Source organism: Microplitis mediator, chromosome 7 (assembly GCF_029852145.1).
Source record: "Microplitis mediator isolate UGA2020A chromosome 7, iyMicMedi2.1, whole genome shotgun sequence".
NCBI lineage: Eukaryota > Metazoa > Arthropoda > Insecta > Hymenoptera > Braconidae > Microplitis > Microplitis mediator.
Genome location: NC_079975.1, coordinates 19,490,667 through 19,509,631, shown reverse-complemented (window position 1 = coordinate 19,509,631; position 18,965 = coordinate 19,490,667). Strand labels below are relative to the sequence as shown.

At 30.1% G+C, this 18,965-nt stretch overlaps 2 protein-coding genes across 2 annotated transcripts; both read left to right on the top strand.

The window, feature by feature from the left end:
• Positions 1–6,139: 6,139 nt before the first annotated feature.
• On the top strand, positions 6,140–7,892 carry LOC130671541 (putative ankyrin repeat protein RF_0381). Its single transcript, XM_057475495.1, has 2 exons — positions 6,140–7,166; positions 7,230–7,892. Coding segments are annotated over exons 1-2 (924 nt in total). The 5' UTR covers positions 6,140–6,244; the 3' UTR covers positions 7,232–7,892.
• LOC130671957 (putative ankyrin repeat protein RF_0381) lies at positions 7,358–17,876 on the top strand. Its single transcript, XM_057476109.1, has 3 exons — positions 7,358–7,655; positions 16,602–17,711; positions 17,830–17,876. Exons 1-3 carry the CDS (start codon positions 7,358–7,360, stop codon positions 17,874–17,876), a joined length of 1,455 nt encoding a protein of 484 aa, XP_057332092.1.
• Positions 17,877–18,965: the final 1,089 nt, after the last annotated feature.

The following is an 18,965-nucleotide window of genomic DNA, read 5'->3' as shown; positions in this document are numbered from 1 at the left end:
TCTGCCCCACCCTCCCCTATAAATATTTTTAATTATATATATTATTATTTATAATGTTTTATAATATTATTTATAATAATAAATACAATGACACAAGTTGAGAATACCTACAGAATGGAGTAAAAAAGTTATAGGTGGCGCTGTTATTTTCTTCTTTCAATCATTTTACCACACATTGGAGTAGATTGTACAAGTAATCTGGTATTGTATACTCCAAAAATAGTAACAGATACCAATTCATATAAAATTGTGTGGTTCCCAAAACCACAAAATAAGTATTTTATACTACATTGAGTAGTTGTGGAAACTACAAAGTTTTACCACATTACAGTAGTAAGCAGAACTCCTATAGTAGTAAAATATCACGCACACTGTGGCTTATGTTACTACAGTTGTCATTGCGGCGACCACAAAGTGTAGTAAAATTTTTACTAGTTTGGTGTGGTAAATTCTACTCCAGCATTTTTTCCCGTGTAGAAGATATCTTTCGAATGCCGCAAGACCCATCTAAATCGGTTCGTTCATCAAAAAGATATGAGAGGTTTACATCCACACACACACACACACACACACACACACACACACACACACACACACACACACACACACACACACACACACACACACACACACACACACACACACACACACACACACACACACACACACACACACACACACACACACACACACACACACACACACACACACACACACACACACACACACACACACACACACACACACACACATACATACATACATACATACAGACATCGCTCTGAAAATGTCAGAATAGCATCTTAGCGCCTTCAAATGTCATCATATGATGAAAACTCGGTTTTTGTAAATCGGGGTGAAACCAATAACTTCCCGAATTTTTGGAAAATCCTCGATTTTCTCAGCGGGAAGTTGAAAAAAAATTTGTTCACTTTGTCTCATTTTTTAGAGAATAATTATTAAAAAGTGTTTTTAGTTAATTATTATTAAGTTCATTGTTATAAAAATTTAGATGGTTTATAAATAAACCAATAATAAGGTTAGAACAGTTGTACCGTGCTTGGGGAGCCGATATCAGTTGAGCACTACTGTTGAGTTTACCCTTTACCATTAGTCCGGGTAGCGAACGCGCTCGCTTTATCGAAAATTCGCTCGCGTTCAACTCGCTATTATTTGACCCCAATCAAAAATTAATTTTTTTCAAAATAGCCAAGTTTTTCGCAATTAACTTCTAAATTTTTTAGAATAGGTGCGATTGCTGCAGTAAATTTAGTTTCGGAGATATTGGCTTCCAAAGTAAAAGCGGTTTTTTATTTTTAATAATCATATTTTTGAGACAAAAATTTTGAAAAATGTTAAAAATGTTCCTTTTATTACCAGAAATATGTGGAAAAAAGAAAAAATGAAATCGGTTGATTTTTTAGCTTGCTAGCTCAATTTGTTTATAAAACTTCGATTGTTAATAACTAATAAACTATCAGTCTGACGGGGATTTACCCAAAAGCAAAATTGTAGATTTTTCTAAGCTCTACAAATTTTATGTGAAAACTTAACCCGCCAGATTGATAGTTTTACAGATATTTAATTTTTAATTTACGTTTTTTTGGTTTGCTTATTATTTATAAACAAATTAAGACCGCCTTTAGATACTTGTTAGAATTTCATATTGTCCTACTTGGTATCGAAATTTCAAGAAATTATAATTTTTCGATCAATTTCCAGTTGGCACAGCCGATTTGGCTAATTTCTGTAGGCTATTAGGAATTTATTTGACCAAATTCTTATGGCTACATCGGGAGATAAAATTGCTTTTATAAAAAAAAAAAACTATTCTCGATCAAAAAAGTTTACTTTACGTATATTTACGTTTATTCGTATATGAATAATAAACATTTATTTTGAGTATTTAAATTAAAATACATATTTTTGTCATTTTTCATTCCCAAGAAACAAATAGACAACTTTAACATCTCATAAAGGTGTCTGTTAAAAGGACAAAGCAAATTTCATTTTCTCTCAAAGCCAAATTTTATAAAATAAAGACGTGCAGATGTTGGTCCTAGAACTTGTCGGAATTTCGGTTTTTTTCTCCGTCCTAAAAAAGTCATTTTAATCAGAAAATCTTTTAGATAATGACTCATTTGACAAAATATTTGTAATTTACATTTTGCCGCCGCTTGTGTCAAGTCTTTTAACCAGATATTTTTTCGGTGACATAAATTTCTTATTGTTGTTTCAACATTTTGGTGCATTATTAATGTGTCAAAAAACTTCTATCTCATCGATGACACAAAGCCAAGTACGTTTTTCGAGTATTGAGATTTTTCGAGTTTTAAATTCGAAAAATTGGATTTAAAAATCTCACAATTCAACGGCTACTATTTCAAACACCAATAATTTGATTAATTAATAAAACTACTCTAACTTTAGTGATCGAGTACGTAAAAACATTTAAATATTTAAACGTCACAGTTAAATATTTTCCACACCGAAAAATATTTTGACACCGATAAGGAATATTTACACTGGCGGTGTTATTTTAAATTGGAAAATTCATAATATTACAATAAGTTTAAATTTAATATGCAGGCTTACTATAATCTGTTAGCAGTTTTGTCTACTTTAAATTTATTTACGTATATTTAAATGCCCCTATTACTAACAATGAGACATATAGACAAAGACATGATCACAGATAGATAAAACTTCAAAGAAAAATATATTATGGGTAATAAACTTTTAAGTAGTTGACGTATGGGTTTTTCCCGAAGTGTGAATAGAGGACAATCGGCATAGGTAAATTGCAAGCACAGACTCGGCGCCTATCAGTTAAATCCTTGGTATTGTGAAGGTACTTTTACCGTTAAGTTACTTGGATCATTACCGATAAGGCGCCGATGCCTGTAGCGATAATTAGATCTTCTATGAATATATGACTATCATAAAGCTTAGTAAAGATGTTTAATGGTACTTCGAACATTACAGAAAAATAAATCCTTGTGCATAAATAGAATTTTTTAATGAGGAATTTTTAAAATCTCTTTTGAATAGACCGAATTTACCATTATAATGTTAAATATTTTGAACATAGTTCATTAGTATGGGTGTAAAATATGGATTGAAATCGATTTAAATCCCATTTAGTAAGCAGAAGTGTCAAATATTTTACAGATTACAATGTATTTAAGCTCCCTTAATATTCGTAAATTTAAGTAAATTACATAGTATTTAAAAATTTATCCAAGAAATTCCCAAAAGATCTTCGTAAAAAAAAAAAAATTGTATTGTAATAGTGAGATAAAAGTTTTTCTGGAGAAATAAAAAAAACTAATTATGTCATTGCATATTTAAGAAATTATATTATCTATTATTATATGAGTGTGAATGTAGCAGATATGAGTCAAATTTTAAATTACAAATAAACAAATTAAACAATTAAAAATAAAAAAATTCACATACTGATTTTTGAATTTTATCAATGCGCATTTTTTTATTTTATTCGATTTACATTTAATTTATATATTATCAGCTACATTGATACTCATACTTCTACCCCATTATGATATTTTTTTTTCCTTTTTGGCTATCGTCCCTGTTGGGTAACTTGTCAATTACTGCTGTTTTTTATTGAATGTTTTTGTTTAGTTGATGATCTTACTTTTTTTTTCTTTTTTCCGTTTTTTCCAATCTACTCTTACTAAGTAAGAGTTTGTGTGAACGATGATATAAAAATTAGCCGATGTCTAATAATTTTTGGCCTTTTTTCAAAGCCATAAATTATAGAAAAAAAGATATTTGAAAAAATTGCACTTGTAGTTTTTTTTTTATTTTCTACATGCGCATATTTGTAGTTGTTATTTTTTGTAATTGATTTGTTGCAAAAAAAGAAAAGTCTGAAAGTTTTAAATTGTCTATTAATTTCAGAATCAGGCATCAACGATAATAATAAAGTTAGTGGACATCTGATAATTCAAAAAATTTTTGAAATATTAATTTGAAATGTTTATAAAATAAAAATAAAAAAATACGTGTTTATACATGCATTAAAAAATGAGGGTGAATATTAGACTGATTCAAAAAAATCGACTAATTTTTTTTTTTTTCATTATATCGAAAATTTTGTTGGAAATGACGAAAAAAAAATACTGTGAAAGTTTGAGCTCTTAATATGAATATTAACAACTTCCGCATCGCAATTTTCTATTTCCCGTTTAAATAACATGGGAAAATTTATTTTTTAAGGTTTGGAATTTTGTAACTCACAGTGGGGCCAATACTTTTGAATGTTCAAGACCTATTCTTATGAGAAATTTGACGCTCTACAAAAAAGGTCTCTTATAATTTTTCGATATTTTTATTTCTTCGAAAGTAATTCGAAGTTAAAGTTAGATTGACGATAAATTTTTACATTTTTTAAATTTTTCGACGCAACCATCAACTTTATCCGAAAATTTTAGATGACATTTTTTGTAGAGCATGTTATTTCCTACAACTTATCTCAGAGACAATTTTCGATATTTCTCATAAGTCGTATGGGCCTCTGAAATTTTCGGATAAAGTTGATGGTTGCGTCAAAAAATTTAAAAAATGTAAAAATTTATCGTCAATCTAACTTTAACTTCGAATTACTTTTGAAGAAATAAAAATATCGAAAAATTATAAGAGACCTTTTTTGTAGAGCGTCAAATTTCCCATAAGAATAAGTCTTGAACATTCAAAAGTATTGGCCCCACTGTGAGTTACAAAATTCCAAACCTTAAAAAATAAATTTTCCCATGTTATTTAAACGGGAAATAGAAAATTGCGATGCGGAAGTTGTTAATATTTATATTAAGAGCTCAAACTTTCACAGTATTTTTTTTTTCGTCATTTCCAACAATATTTTCGATATAATGAAGAAAAAAAAAATTAGTCGATTTATTTTGGATCAGTCTAGTAAATATAGCAGACATCAGACAAATTTAAAATTATAAATAAATAGAGTAAATAATTCATAAAATAAAATTTTTAAAAAATGCGCATTTAAAAAATTTTGAAATTAATAAGTGGATTTTTCTAAAATTTTTTTTTTTAATTATTTACTCAATTTATTTATAAGTTTTAAATTTGTCTGATGTCTGCTACATTCACACTCATGATTAAAAAATCTAATTTGAAATGATTTGAAAACCCTACATTATTTCATATTGTATCATATCATAAAATTATAATTGCAATTATAATTTTTCCATGGAAATAATTTAAACTATTGAATGATTTTAAATTAAATCAAATTAGAAAATAATATTGCAATTTCTGGTTCCTCGGACATCATTCCAAAGATTGTTTAATCAGGGTAGACAATTTAAAATTCAGTACATGCATTTTAAAAATTTTATTATTTTAATAAAAAAAAAACAATTCTATATTTCTTGTTTGTCATTATGTTGAACCCAAAAAACGTGTTTTTTTGGTTTTTTAGATTACAGTTTATTTTGCATTATTTAAAAAATTTTATCAATTAAAAAATAAAATATTATTTTCGAATGTTTTTAGTGGCCAAATTTGTCCCAGCTATAGAGAATCAGCCGAAAAATGGATTAATACATTAAATTTTTTTTAATTTGACGATAAAAAAAATGAAAGAATCATTTTTTCAAAATTTTCGGCTGGTCCATTTTGCCCCAGGTGTCATGCGTAGGGCTAAAAATGCGCAAATATATCGGATTTATAGTAGTTAGATGAAAAAAAAAAAATTTTTTTTATAAAATTTTGGGGATACCCCATTTTGCCTACCCTACTCACTGCAGCCAGGACGCGGACGAAAAGTTCCCCTTCTCAAGCATCACGATACTGAAGTGATGCTTTGGAAGGGGAACTTTTCGTCCGCGTTCTGGCAGCAGTGATGCCCAGAGATCATTTAAAAGTTGGACGTCTTTCGAATAAGTCGTTTTTAAAATATAGTGTGCTCAGTTACCATAAAACAATAAACTTGTATAATTAATCACGTCTTTCGTACACATTACGTTAAAAGTTTACAATTAATTGTTGAGTGATAAGATTCGAAAAATTCAAGTTATTGATATTTTAGTGCATTTTTTTAAAAGTTATAAGTCTTTTAAATTAAGTGGTTTTTGAATATATGTAAAACTTTTTGAGCTATTGAGAGACTGAAAATTAATATTTTGATTTAGTTGAAACTCTCCTCTATTATTCATACTTGATAAAAAAAATTATTGTCACCAAATTTTTTTTGGAATTTGAGATGTCATCTACTACAAGAGGCCAGTTAATGTCTGCAATTTTCGAAAATGATACTAAAAAGTGTAAAAAATTATTAAAATCAGCAAACATGTTACGACTTCCCATTCTTCATGGTGAATATAATATTCTTAAAATGGCGGTGAGGCGCAAACGTGTAAAACTGGCTGAATTATTGGCAAAAAATTGCATTCAAATAAGACACCAAAAATTGGATCGTTCTTCGAACACCCTACTCTATGATGTTATTCAATTAGGGCAGCTTAAAGTTGTTAGAATACTTGTAGGTAGAGGTGCTGATGTAAATGCAAGTATCAGAAATGGGATGACTCCTCTTCACGTTGCAGCGAAACATGGACATCTCAAGATTATGGATTTTCTTATAAGTAATGGTGCACATGTGAATGCAAGATGTACAGGACCTTATAATGGTGGATATACGCCACTACACTTCACTTGCGAATTGAATAATCTTAAGTGTGCGAAATTATTACTCAAACATAATGCTTCTGTTATTCCAACAAACGTTGATGATATTAATCCGATTGATATTACGGTTGGTTGTCTTTTTTTCAAAATGACTCAATTGTTATTGAACTATGGCGCAAGTATGGCTGTTAATAAAAAACTCGATGGATACCAGGAGTCTGAAATAAGATTTGCAGATGAAAATTTAACTTTATTACACCACACAGTTATATGTCGTTCATTACCTATGGCGAAATTATTATTAAAATATGGAGCAGATGTAAATATTGTAAGTAATGCTGGTGTATCTCCATTGTCGGATGCCATAATGGACCATAATATTCCAATGGTTAAGCTCTTATTAAACAACGGAGCTCTTGTGAGCTACGATTTTAATCATAAAATTGTAGTAACAAATTGTCTATTTTTTAACCGACTTGGTATTCATCCGTATTATTGTAAGTCACAGTATAGTTTAGTCGATAAAAAATTAGAAATAATCAAACTACTAATTGATGCAGGAGCTAGCAGCAAGGGGTTCGACTGTTCGTTGAATCTTCTCGGTTACTCTATTAGGCGCGGATTCAGAAAAATTGTTAACTATCTTCTGTATCATACCAATTTCAATTTCTATAATTTAAATGATGTGATGGTAGAATATGCTGCTTTTGATGAAAGGCATATACACCAATTTCCAGAGATTGCCAATGACACAGAGTATATAACAAAACGCAAGCTCGAATGTAAAGAACTTACTTACGACTTGATAGCGGAAAAATATTCGAGACATTTGATAGGTTTGCCGTTGGACGACGAGCTAAGTTATGCAGACCTTACCAGAATTCCTACTGGGTTTGAAGTTACAAAGGAAGAACATGAAGATAGAATTAAAAAAATTAAAAACAATATTCAAGGAGTCGTGGATGAAATGAAACGTGAGAAAATAGGTAACAGTAATATTACTTTTTTTCATATTTTAATTTCTGATATAGACAAAATAATAAAGTTTGCATCAAACGAAAACTTTAGAGCGTTATGTATCGATGATTACAAAGAAAAATATTTTATATACTTTACTAAGCTAAAAGGCAAAGTAAGTTATGCTGTTAAAAAAAGCTTATCGATAGAAAAATGTAATAAGTTAATTTATTCTTTATTTAAAAATGTACTACCATATGACTGTTGCGAAGAAATTGTTACATATTTAGATTGTGATGAACTTATAAGTAAATTTGTTTTTGATCATCAATAAAAAAAACAATAAAAAAAAAATTGTTATTTCTTATTTCCATCTCCTATCCTGATATATAGATATAAAAATAAATCAATATATATATATATATATATATATATATATATATAATGTTGAATATATAACCCGAAATCTCAATTCATTTAATTTTAAGGTCAAAGACAATTTATAAATTCAAATCTGACAGACTTTGCCTCATATATTTTTTACCAATAAAATTAATTTGAGTTACATTAGCAACAGTAATCCAAAATTTATAAATAAGAATTGTCATGTAATGTAAATTAAATCAGGAATATTCAAAAACTTGAAAATAAAACAAAGCCACCGATAAACTACACGAAAAGAAAATTATGGAAACGGTTACCATTATTTTACGAATTTTTTTCCTATAACATCATAGGAACTACGACCATAAATTATGAGAGCAGTTATATACTAATCGTATGAAAAGTAAAAAATTGTTTGATTTTGCAATCCTATAAGATAATTATAGTTCAAGAGACCCGAACTTGTTTAAATAATAGATTTACATTATTTTTAAGTCATATGACTGATGTGATGACAAAATAATGATGCCAACTGACATAGAACGGTGTAAACTGTATCGTTTGTTTATTGTAATAAAAATACTATAAAATCGTATTATTCTATGAAGGAGTCCATATGCTTATAAGATCAATTTATTTAGAACAATTATAAAAAAAAAATCAGTCTATCGGTTGATCCTGCGGGCCAGCCCCAAAACTTCCCGCTGTTTTCGAGCTCAAGGAGCTCGAAAACATTATTGTAAACACATTTTCGAGCTCTGCGTTCTAATAAATTCTAAAGCTGATCAGATTTTGGAGTTGTTTAGTTCAGTTGTTTTAAAGATATTCGCAAAAAACCGTTTTTTAGCATTTCTTTCTCCAACGATATCTCTCGAATAAATTAACCGATTGACATGGTTGAGGTCGCATTCGACGCGGCTTATAAAGTTCTAGAGCTGATTAGATTTTGAAATCGATCGTTCCACTCGTTTCTGAAAAATCAATAAAAAACTAAAAAAAAAAAAAAGTATATTTTTTTTTTTTGTAAATCGCTAATATTTTCGAGTCTACTTGATCAAATGGTCTGAAATTTTCAGAAAAGTTAATGGCCAACAAGCTCTTTCGATTGTTACCTTAACCATCCAAATTGGTTCATTAGTTAAAAAGTTACAGAGTTTACACACACACACACACACACACACACACACACACACTCGGACATCATTCTAAAAATAGTCAGAATAGCTTCCTAGGACCTCAAAACGTCAACATCTGATGAAATTTCGATTTTCGCAAATCGGGGTGAAAACAATAACTTCCCGAAATTTCGAAAATCATCGATTTTATTAGTGGGAAGTTAAAAAGTAAGCAATTGTTAAAATTTTAGTATGGTAAAAAAAAAAAAATTTCATGACAATTATTTTAAAAGAGTCTGGAGTGTAATGGAACAGTTGACATGTAATAAAAATTAGTGATTGGTCTGTATGGCGCCAAATAATTGTCACGCATAGCTAATCCTAGAGAATTGAAGTATCGTCATAATCATATGACTTAATAATACTGCATTTGAATTCCAAATTCTTACTATTATAGTGTCATTTAAGACTTAGGCTGTTAATTTAAAAATATCTAATGTACATGATCTTAATCAATGTCTGTTATTTAAATATTTATTTATCATTAGACAACTGACGACTTATTATCATTATTTGAATCCTTTTCTCTCTACTGTTTTATTCTCAATTCATTTAATGATTTCATAGAAATGTTAATTTTACTTCTTATTTATTTCTTCTGTTTATATTTTTTTATTATCAATTATTTAATTATTGCTACGATAAAAATTACTAACTGACGTCATAGATTTTCATCGCTTATTTCAATTTTCACTTTGCAGCTGTCATTTAATTTAAATTTTATTTTACTTCACTTTATATTTCATTAGAAGCTGCTGGCAATGCTCCGAATATTAAAAAAAAAAAAAATGGTCAGTGAGTCCAGAACAACATATTGGATAGATGTCGGAATTTATTAAGAAATATTTAAATCTCGTCACAAATGAAAGACTGGTAAATTTATTTTTAATTGCGAAAAATTGTTTATTATTTATATTTTATTAATTAAATTAAAATTATTATTAATTATAGTTCCTGTATATCAACCATACATTCGCACCAGCACCCGATCAAACAGTTCAAAATCTGTATGATTGCTATGGGACTGATGGGAAATTAATTATTCATTATTGTAAAAGTCAAGTATGGGGTTGAATTTAATTGTGATTAATAATCAATGATATTTAATTCTTACGTTATTTAAATAAAATAATAAGGCGGGAATATTGAATCCATTTTTTTCCACTTTCTAGTAGAAGATACCAAGACTAAAAAATTTTTAGTAGAATTCATAGAAATCTATCTTTTGCGTTTGTTCTCATCGTGGAATTTTTAAAGAATTTGAAACAACACTGTCACTCAAGCTTTGCTCGATGTTATCATTTTGATGCTTAGACAGACTTGGGCCAAGCTTGGATTTCAAGCTTTCCCCAGAGTTAATAAGTCTTGCGCCAAGCCTCCGTCAAGCTTGGGCCTATTGCTTTTTCCTATTAGGAGTGAGCTGATTAGAGACCGCAATAAAACTCGAGCGGTCCAAGCATCGGGTAACGCAGCAACTGTTGAGAAAGTCGATCAAGCGGCGAAGCAGAAGATTCAACCTCGAGGGGCGAAAGTAGTGACTGTGACGTCATGAGGCCCCGATTACGTCCCCACAGCCAGCTAATAAGGGAAACTTACCCTGACATCGTCTCCAAGGGCAACGCCTCTTAAAAACTTAGAGTTAGATAGTAATTTTAAGATAAATTTTGTTAGGCAGAATAAGTCAGAAGCTCGAGCGAGACTGTTGCATCTTGTGATAATTGTTGAGTATATTTTTAAGTTATTTGGATAACCAAAATATAAGCATTTTTATATTGAAAATCTTTCCCCAATCGACAATTGATCTATCAAAGCTGAGTATTCAAATACTCCCGGGCGAAGTATCCCAGTATAGACAATTTAATTTATAGTAAGTTAATTAATCAACCTCCCGATAGGTGGAGGACAATACTATATGACATTGCGGCTGCCATCTATATCAAGGTTACTAGAATAATGAATACAAAAAAAATTAGTCGATTTTTTTGAATCGGTCTAATATATATATATATATATATGGGTCATTCCACCAAATAAAATTATTTTTACGGGGCGACCCTCGTCGATTTGGTTCAAACTTTGTAGAGTCGTTCTATATATTAAAAAAAAAAATTCTCTGAAAATTTGAGCCTTTTATATGCAGCTGTTTCAAAGTTATGATTTTTTGAATTTTTTAAAAATTTTTGTTTTCAACTTTTTCATTAATTTTTTTAAAGGAAAAAATTTTTTTTTAAAAATGAGCACATAACAGTTTTTCGTAGGAAAAATTCTCAGCTTTCCAATAAAAATATCTTTTTTTCATTTTATGTTACAAAAGACCTTTTAAAATTCGATTAAAGACGAAAAAACGATTTTTATGACTGTGCGGCGCTTGATACATCTAATTTGATATTTTTTTCTGAAAGCTGAGACTTTTTCTCACAAAATATGTGATTTTCACGATGTGCATATTTTTTGTTTGAACAAAATCAATAATTATTTAAATACAAGTCATTGATTTTATAGTTTTAACAAACTGTAATAGTTGATTGTGTGGCAAGAGATGAAACAAAACGATGTCAGAAGAAAGTAAAGTAGGCTGCCCGAGCCGTACGCAAAAGCTGACAATAACTGCAATCTGAAGTCGTGTTTCATCTAGTTTTACACACTATTTTTTTCATGATTACCTGCATTGAAAATTATTATCAGTGTCAGCAGCCAGTTAGAATCAAGTTATATTAAACCCAATGGTGCGATCAACCATTAGTGTACGCCTAACTTATGCTTTGCAATTTATAGTTAAACAGAAACCATAAATACTATTTATTATGCACACAAATTTTTATAAAACTTGATTACAAAGTCAGAACTGTCATTAACGCAGATGACATCAATAGTCTGAAATCACTATTGAACAAAACACAAGAATCAAAGTTCAAATTACTCATTCCTAGACTTGAACCATTGATGCTGGTATCATGAAAAATAGTTTTATAATTTTTGTTTTCAGAGCTTTACTGCAGATACATACCCGAAAACATATCCTCACACCGCAAGTTAATACATCCGGGCTATTCAAAATTTTACCAGCGTTGATTTCACTGTTATAACCATCCCTTATTAAAAGAAACGACTTAAAACGATTGGAAAAAAAATTTTAAATACTTTTTAAGGCTTTTGAATACTTTGAATACTTTTGAATCACCCTTTTTATGGGCATTTAACATTACAAACCGTTTCGAATCGTTTGATTTAATCAGGGAATGATGACTTTTTTTAGAAAATAAATGTTTTGAACGTACAATACTTTGACTCATAAACGGTGAAAGAAACACAAGCAGTGCACCCTATCTCACTTATTGTTGATAGCTTAGGATATATATGGTAAAAATGTATCAACATCCTCAAAAAAAATAAGAATTAACGTTTTTTAATCATAGAGAGTTTATATTTTATTTAATTTTGTTCAAACAAAAAATATGCACATCGTGAAAATCACATATTTTGTGAGAAAAAGTCTCAGCTTTCAGAAAAAAATATCAAATTAGATGTATCAAGCGCCGCACAGTCATAAAAATCGTTTTTTCGACGTTAATCGAATTTTAAAAGGTCTTTTGTAACATAAAATGAAAAAAAGATATTTTTATTGGAAAGCTGAGAATTTTTCCTACGAAAAACTGTTATGTGCTCATTTTTAAAAAAAAATTTTTTCCTTTAAAAAAATTAATGAAAAAGTTGAAAACAAAAATTTTTAAAAAATTCAAAAAATCATAACTTTGAAACAGCTGCATATAAAAGGCTCAAATTTTCAGAGAATTTTTTTTTTTAATATATAGAACGACTCTACAAAGTTTGAACCAAATCGACGAGGGTCGCCCCGTAAAAATAATTTTATTTGGTGGAATGACCCATATATATATATATATATATATATATATATATTTCCATTATTAACTCATGTTCATGAATAAGTAATTTTTTCTGTTGTTTATTAATAGTAACAAGATGAACGTCATCGTTAAAGAATGGCAGAGCGGTTCTGCTAATGAAATGTCTGTTCTAAAGATAACAGGAAATAAGTTGGTTTATTCAAACCTTGAAGTCACGGTTAATGCGTATGTTGAGGATTATCAATCCACTGTTAACTTCCTGTGCACAACCATTGATGCTGCCAATGCCAATCTTCCAAACGAGGTAACGTAAATTATCTTCGCGTTTGGCCGAACTGGATCCGGCAAGTCGTCGACTTTAATCGGTGATCCTAAACGACAAATTCCAGGCCTGGCAATCTCTTTATTTCCAGGTGCAGCTCCAGAAGATCTTTGTTTCCAGTAAGTAGCACACATTTCCCTTAATTGCCAGTATGTGTGCACAGTAAAAAACTTAATTTAATTTCTAAAAAACTTAAATTAATTTCTTTAATAGAAGAAAGAGTACACTATAACTACACTTATTTAACACCACAGATAATTCAGTGGAAATGTAAATTGTACGCTTAAATTATATCCTATACAACGTATTAAATAAATTGTAAATTTTTGTTCATATAGTAGAAACTCTATACTTTTTAAAAAAAGAATTTTTTTTTGTAAGTCCAAGTATAATTTCTGAGAATTATTATTCATGGAAGCATTGGTAATAAATACTAATGCCACGGTGGAAAATAGGATATACTATGATACCATCAAAAAAGGCTCTCATCACTCTGTCAAATGACGGAGGAGAACTCGTGCCAAAATTGCTTCCAGCATTGGAATATAACACTTCTGAAATAAGTTTCTTACTAGGGACACTACAACCTGTGGGCGCGATCTCGTGGCGAGCATCGAACTACTTCCGCTGCTGCTTATAGCACCGGTGACCTCCCTCTCCTACATATATACATATATGATTAGATTCAAGGACGAAATCTCTACATCTTTACTCCCGAGTTATTTTTCTCTTAGTTTAAGCTTATTTTTTTAACTTCCCGCTAAGAAAATTGTAAATTTTCAAAAATTCGGGAAGTTATTGGTTTCGGTCCGATTTACGAAAATCGAATTTCCATCAGATGTCGACGTTTCGAGGTCCTAGGAAGCTATCCTGACTAATTTCACGATGATGTCCGAGTGTATGTATGTGTGTACGTACGTACGTACGTACGTACGTACGTACGTATGTATGTATGTAAATATTCATAACTCTTGAACGGATGAACCGATTTTGATCGTTGAGGTGTCATTCGACGCGGCTTGTTAATGTCTTGAGGCCGTAGAAATTTGAACTTAATCGGTAGGGTGCGTTCAGAGATATTTCAAAAATAAAATTTTTTTAAAAATGTTTTATTTGGATAACTTCCAATTTGCTCGATGGATTGATTCCAAAATCTAATCAGCTCTAAAACTCTATAAGCCGCGTCGAATGCCACCTCAACCATCAAAATCGGTTTATTCGTTCAAGAGAAACCGTTGACGAAAGAATTCAAAAAAAATTTTTTCCTTGGTTTTTTTGAAATTTCTCAAAAACGGCTGAATAAATCAATTTCAAAATTCGACCAGCTTTAGAACTTGATAAAACGCGTCGATTGCCACCTCAACCATCAAAATCGGTTAATTCGTTCGCGAGATATCGTGGAAGAAAGAAATGCTAAAAAATGGTTTTTTACAAAACAATGGCATACAAAAGTATTTGCGAGCTCGAAAATATATTCACAATAATGTTTTCGAGCTCAGCGAGCTCGAAAACAGCGGGAAGTTTTGGGGCTGGCCCGCAGGGTCAACTGACAGACCGATTTTTTTTTTAACTTCCCGCTAAGAAAATTGTAAATTTTCAAAAATTCGGGAAGTTATTGGTTTCGGTCCGATTTACGAAAATCGAATTTCCATCAGATGTCGACGTTTCGAGGTCCTAGGAAGCTATCCTGACTAATTTCACGATGATGTCCGAGTGTATGTATGTGTGTACGTACGTACGTACGTACGTATGTATGTATGTAAATATTCATAACTCTTGAACGGATGAACCGATTTTGATCGTTGAGGTGTCATTCGACGCGGCTTGTTAATGTCTTGAGGCCGTAGAAATTTGAACTTAATCGGTAGGGTGCGTTCAGAGATATTTCAAAAATAAAATTTTTTCAAAAATGTTTTATTTGGATAACTTCCAATTTGCTCGATGGATTGATTCCAAAATCTAATCAGCTCTAAAACTCTATAAGCCGCGTCGAATGCCACCTCAACCATCAAAATCGGTTCATTCGTTCAAGAGAAACCGTTGACGAAAGAATTCAAAAAAAATTTTTTCCTTGGTTTTTTTGAAATTTCTCAAAAACGGCTGAGTAAATCAATTTCAAAATTCGACCAGCTTTAGAACTTGATAAAACGCGTCGATTGCCACCTCAACCATCAAAATCGGTTGATTCGTTCGCGAGATATCGTGGAAGAAAGAAATGCTAAAAAATGGTTTTTTACAAAACAATGGCATACAAAAGTATTTGCGAGCTCGAAGAGCTCGAAAATATATTCACAATAATGTTTTCGAGCTCAGCGAGCTCGAAAACAGCGGGAAGTTTTGGGGCTGGCCCGCAGGGTCAACTGACAGACCGATTTTTTTTTTTGGTTAGAGCATATAAAAATTTTTGCGTTTAAAAAGGACCGAAACCAATAACTTCCCGAATTTTTGAAAATTTACAATTTTCTTAGCGTTGGAAGTACATATCAGCCACGTATTTTATAATTCCACATGAACGCTTTCTAATAAATGATGAAAAAAATTGTGCACAAAAATATACTTTTCTATTTTTAAGACTGCATCCTTTAATTTCACTTGTGTTGAATAAACAATTGATTATCTATCAATACGTATGACAAAAAGAAATTTATATTCTGGACCAAGTACTTAATTTTGAATTTTGTTAAATTTTAAATAAATAGTCGAAAAATTTTCCTAACATTTGAGTTCATTTTGTACTAGAGAGAGAGAGAGGGAAGTGAAAACTTGGAGTAATTCAAATTTTTTTTTTAATTTTCCTTAAAATTTTATAATTACTAAAAACTAAAATTAATGATATTAAATAGAATAATAATTTATTTTTGTTAAAATAAATAATATTAAAGGTTGTAAATAAATTTTTAGAATCAATTTTCAACTGCCTTCATAGAAACTGTAGTTAAAAATGAATACATTAAATGTAATGTTTTCTAGCACGTCTTTGATAGGTGGACGTAAATGGTCCTGATAGGGGTAATTTTGACAAATAGTGTAGGAGGCGAGAGAGGTACAGATATAGATTGAAAGTATAGTTTAGTTTTTGAGGGGAAAGGATGACCTAGAAATTAGTATAGTGTGCGGCACAATTTCAGTGACACTAGAGGCAAACAGGTTAGCGTCAACAACTGAATCGTTTTAGTGAATCAAGTTTAAAGAATATAAGTAATAAATCAATTATTTTAAATATGGAAGCTCAACAACCAATCACCTTCAGCGAGTACAAAACATCGTGCAAGGAAATACGAAATGGACAAAGGGGAGTCAACACAAGACTTGCATTTGAAAGTTTCGGCATAATATCAATCCTACACATTGCATTATACTTCGAAGATTATTTATTTGTGGAGTATCTTCTCGATCATCAAGTTGATGTCAACGTCAATGAAGAAAGCTGTGGAACACCATTACACTTTGCCATTATCCAGAAAGTAAATTACAGAACAATTCAAAAACTGTTAGAAGTTGGTGCAAATGTAAATGCTGAAGATAATGAAAAATTTACTCCATTGCATAGAGCCGTCCACCTCAATCGATACAAAATTGCTGAATTACTTCTAGAGTTTGGTGCAAATATCAATGCAACTTGTGATGCAAAAAATGGTTTCGATTTCTGGACACCGTTAGATCTTGCTATCATTGGTGACAAATTGGAGATGGTGATGTTGTTACTCAGTTGTGAGACTGATATTAATTTAAAATTACAAAATGGAAGATATCCTCCATTAGTAATAGCTTGTCTCTATGGATCCGTCAGAGCGATCGAAATTATTTTGGAAAAAGGTGCTGACATTAATTACTCGAGTGACAGTGGTTTTATAACTGAATTGCCGTTACAAGCCGCTGTGGTATCAGGAGATCACTATAAAGTCAGATTGTTGTTAAGCAATAGTGACATCAAGATCAATCAAGTGAATATTGAATGCAAAACTGCACTCCATTACGCTGTCAGTTCGCCATCAGAAATTATTCTTAAAAATCTTTTGGATGCTGGTATTGATGTGAATGTGGTTGATAGAGGTGGTCGATTGGCTGTGGAATCGAATAATCGAGACAGTGGTAAAAAAAAAATTATCATATTGAAAAAACACATTGTTAAGCTAAGTGTTGCTGGTTATTGTTTAGCTGAAGGTAATTTGAAAGCTATCAGTGGAGAAAAATATCACAATTTGCGAAAGAAATGTAGTGAAGAAATCGAAGTATTAAAATTATCTAGAATTGATTCAATTAATCTCAGTTTTTATAGTGTACTTTGCAAAAATGAACATGTCTTGGCACGAAGATTGAAACGTGTGGACGAAGAAAGTATTTTAAGATTTAATTTTAAAACTGAATTTTCTTTATATGGTAACATGATTTATTATAAAGTAAAGAGGGCCGCTAATAGAAAACAACTTCTGATGTATGTTGATAATTTTACTAGACAAGCATTTTTGGAGTATTTACCGGACACTTTTACCAGAAAAATAACTAGCTATATAACAAATAATGAATTGAAAATATTAAATGTAAGTGAAAATAATTATGTTCAATGGATATGATTTATTTTTTTAAATATTGTATTATAAATTTTACTTTAACTTGTACATAAAATTGTTATACTAAATTTTGTTTATATTATTTTAATAGATGAATTTGTATTTTAATAAATAAATTTTTTTTTATTGAACGTCTTTTCAATTTTTGTTTCTTTATTAATTATCTACACCTGTAAGTTCTTTTCCAAAACAATAATTAAAATTTAATTTAGATTTTAAGCATGAAAAGCTATGACACATAGCCATAAAATACTTATCATAATTAACCGACTGCTGCGAGAAATTAATATCTAGATCCTTCTCTTTATTCTCAATGTATATTTGGCAGCATTGTCTGTTCATAACCAATAGTAAAAAAAGTAAAGGACTTAACGACTAATTGTTAATTTTAAATATCTGTTAGTAGTAATAATCCATTACAATGGATTAATAGAGAAACCAAAACTTTTAAAATTTTCAAAAAATAATAGCCATGGAGATCCCACGATCAATACGGACTTAAAAGTTGTAGAATAAATTGTAGTTAGTTAAAAAAAAATTTTCAAAATAATCAAAGCATGCATGAATTTTGAAAAAAAAATTTTAAGTTTAAAATTTAAAAATCACAGAAAAATATTTTGAAAAACTTGCTCGTATTTTTTTCTAAAAAGCATGCTTTTTAAAAATAAAACTAAACAAAAGTACGTAATCTTACTCATAGTCATCAAAATCTGATAGTTTCTAACTCAATTGATCTTCGACAGAGGTTTCACAAATCTCTGTCTACAAACTAATATCGTGCTCATTTGTGGTTAGAGATTAAGTTCACTAAACCAACTAAGAAGTTCAAACTGGATGATATTTCTTCGAGTTTATAGAGAATCAAAGATATCTAACGAAATTATATCTAAACTAATAACGTCTTATCAATAATTGAAATAATTAAAATATTAACTATTTACTATTAACTTAAAGGCAAGAAAATTATTTACTTAAATTATAAGAGTAACTTTTTAATTTTTTTTAAAGTATTTAAGGTTAA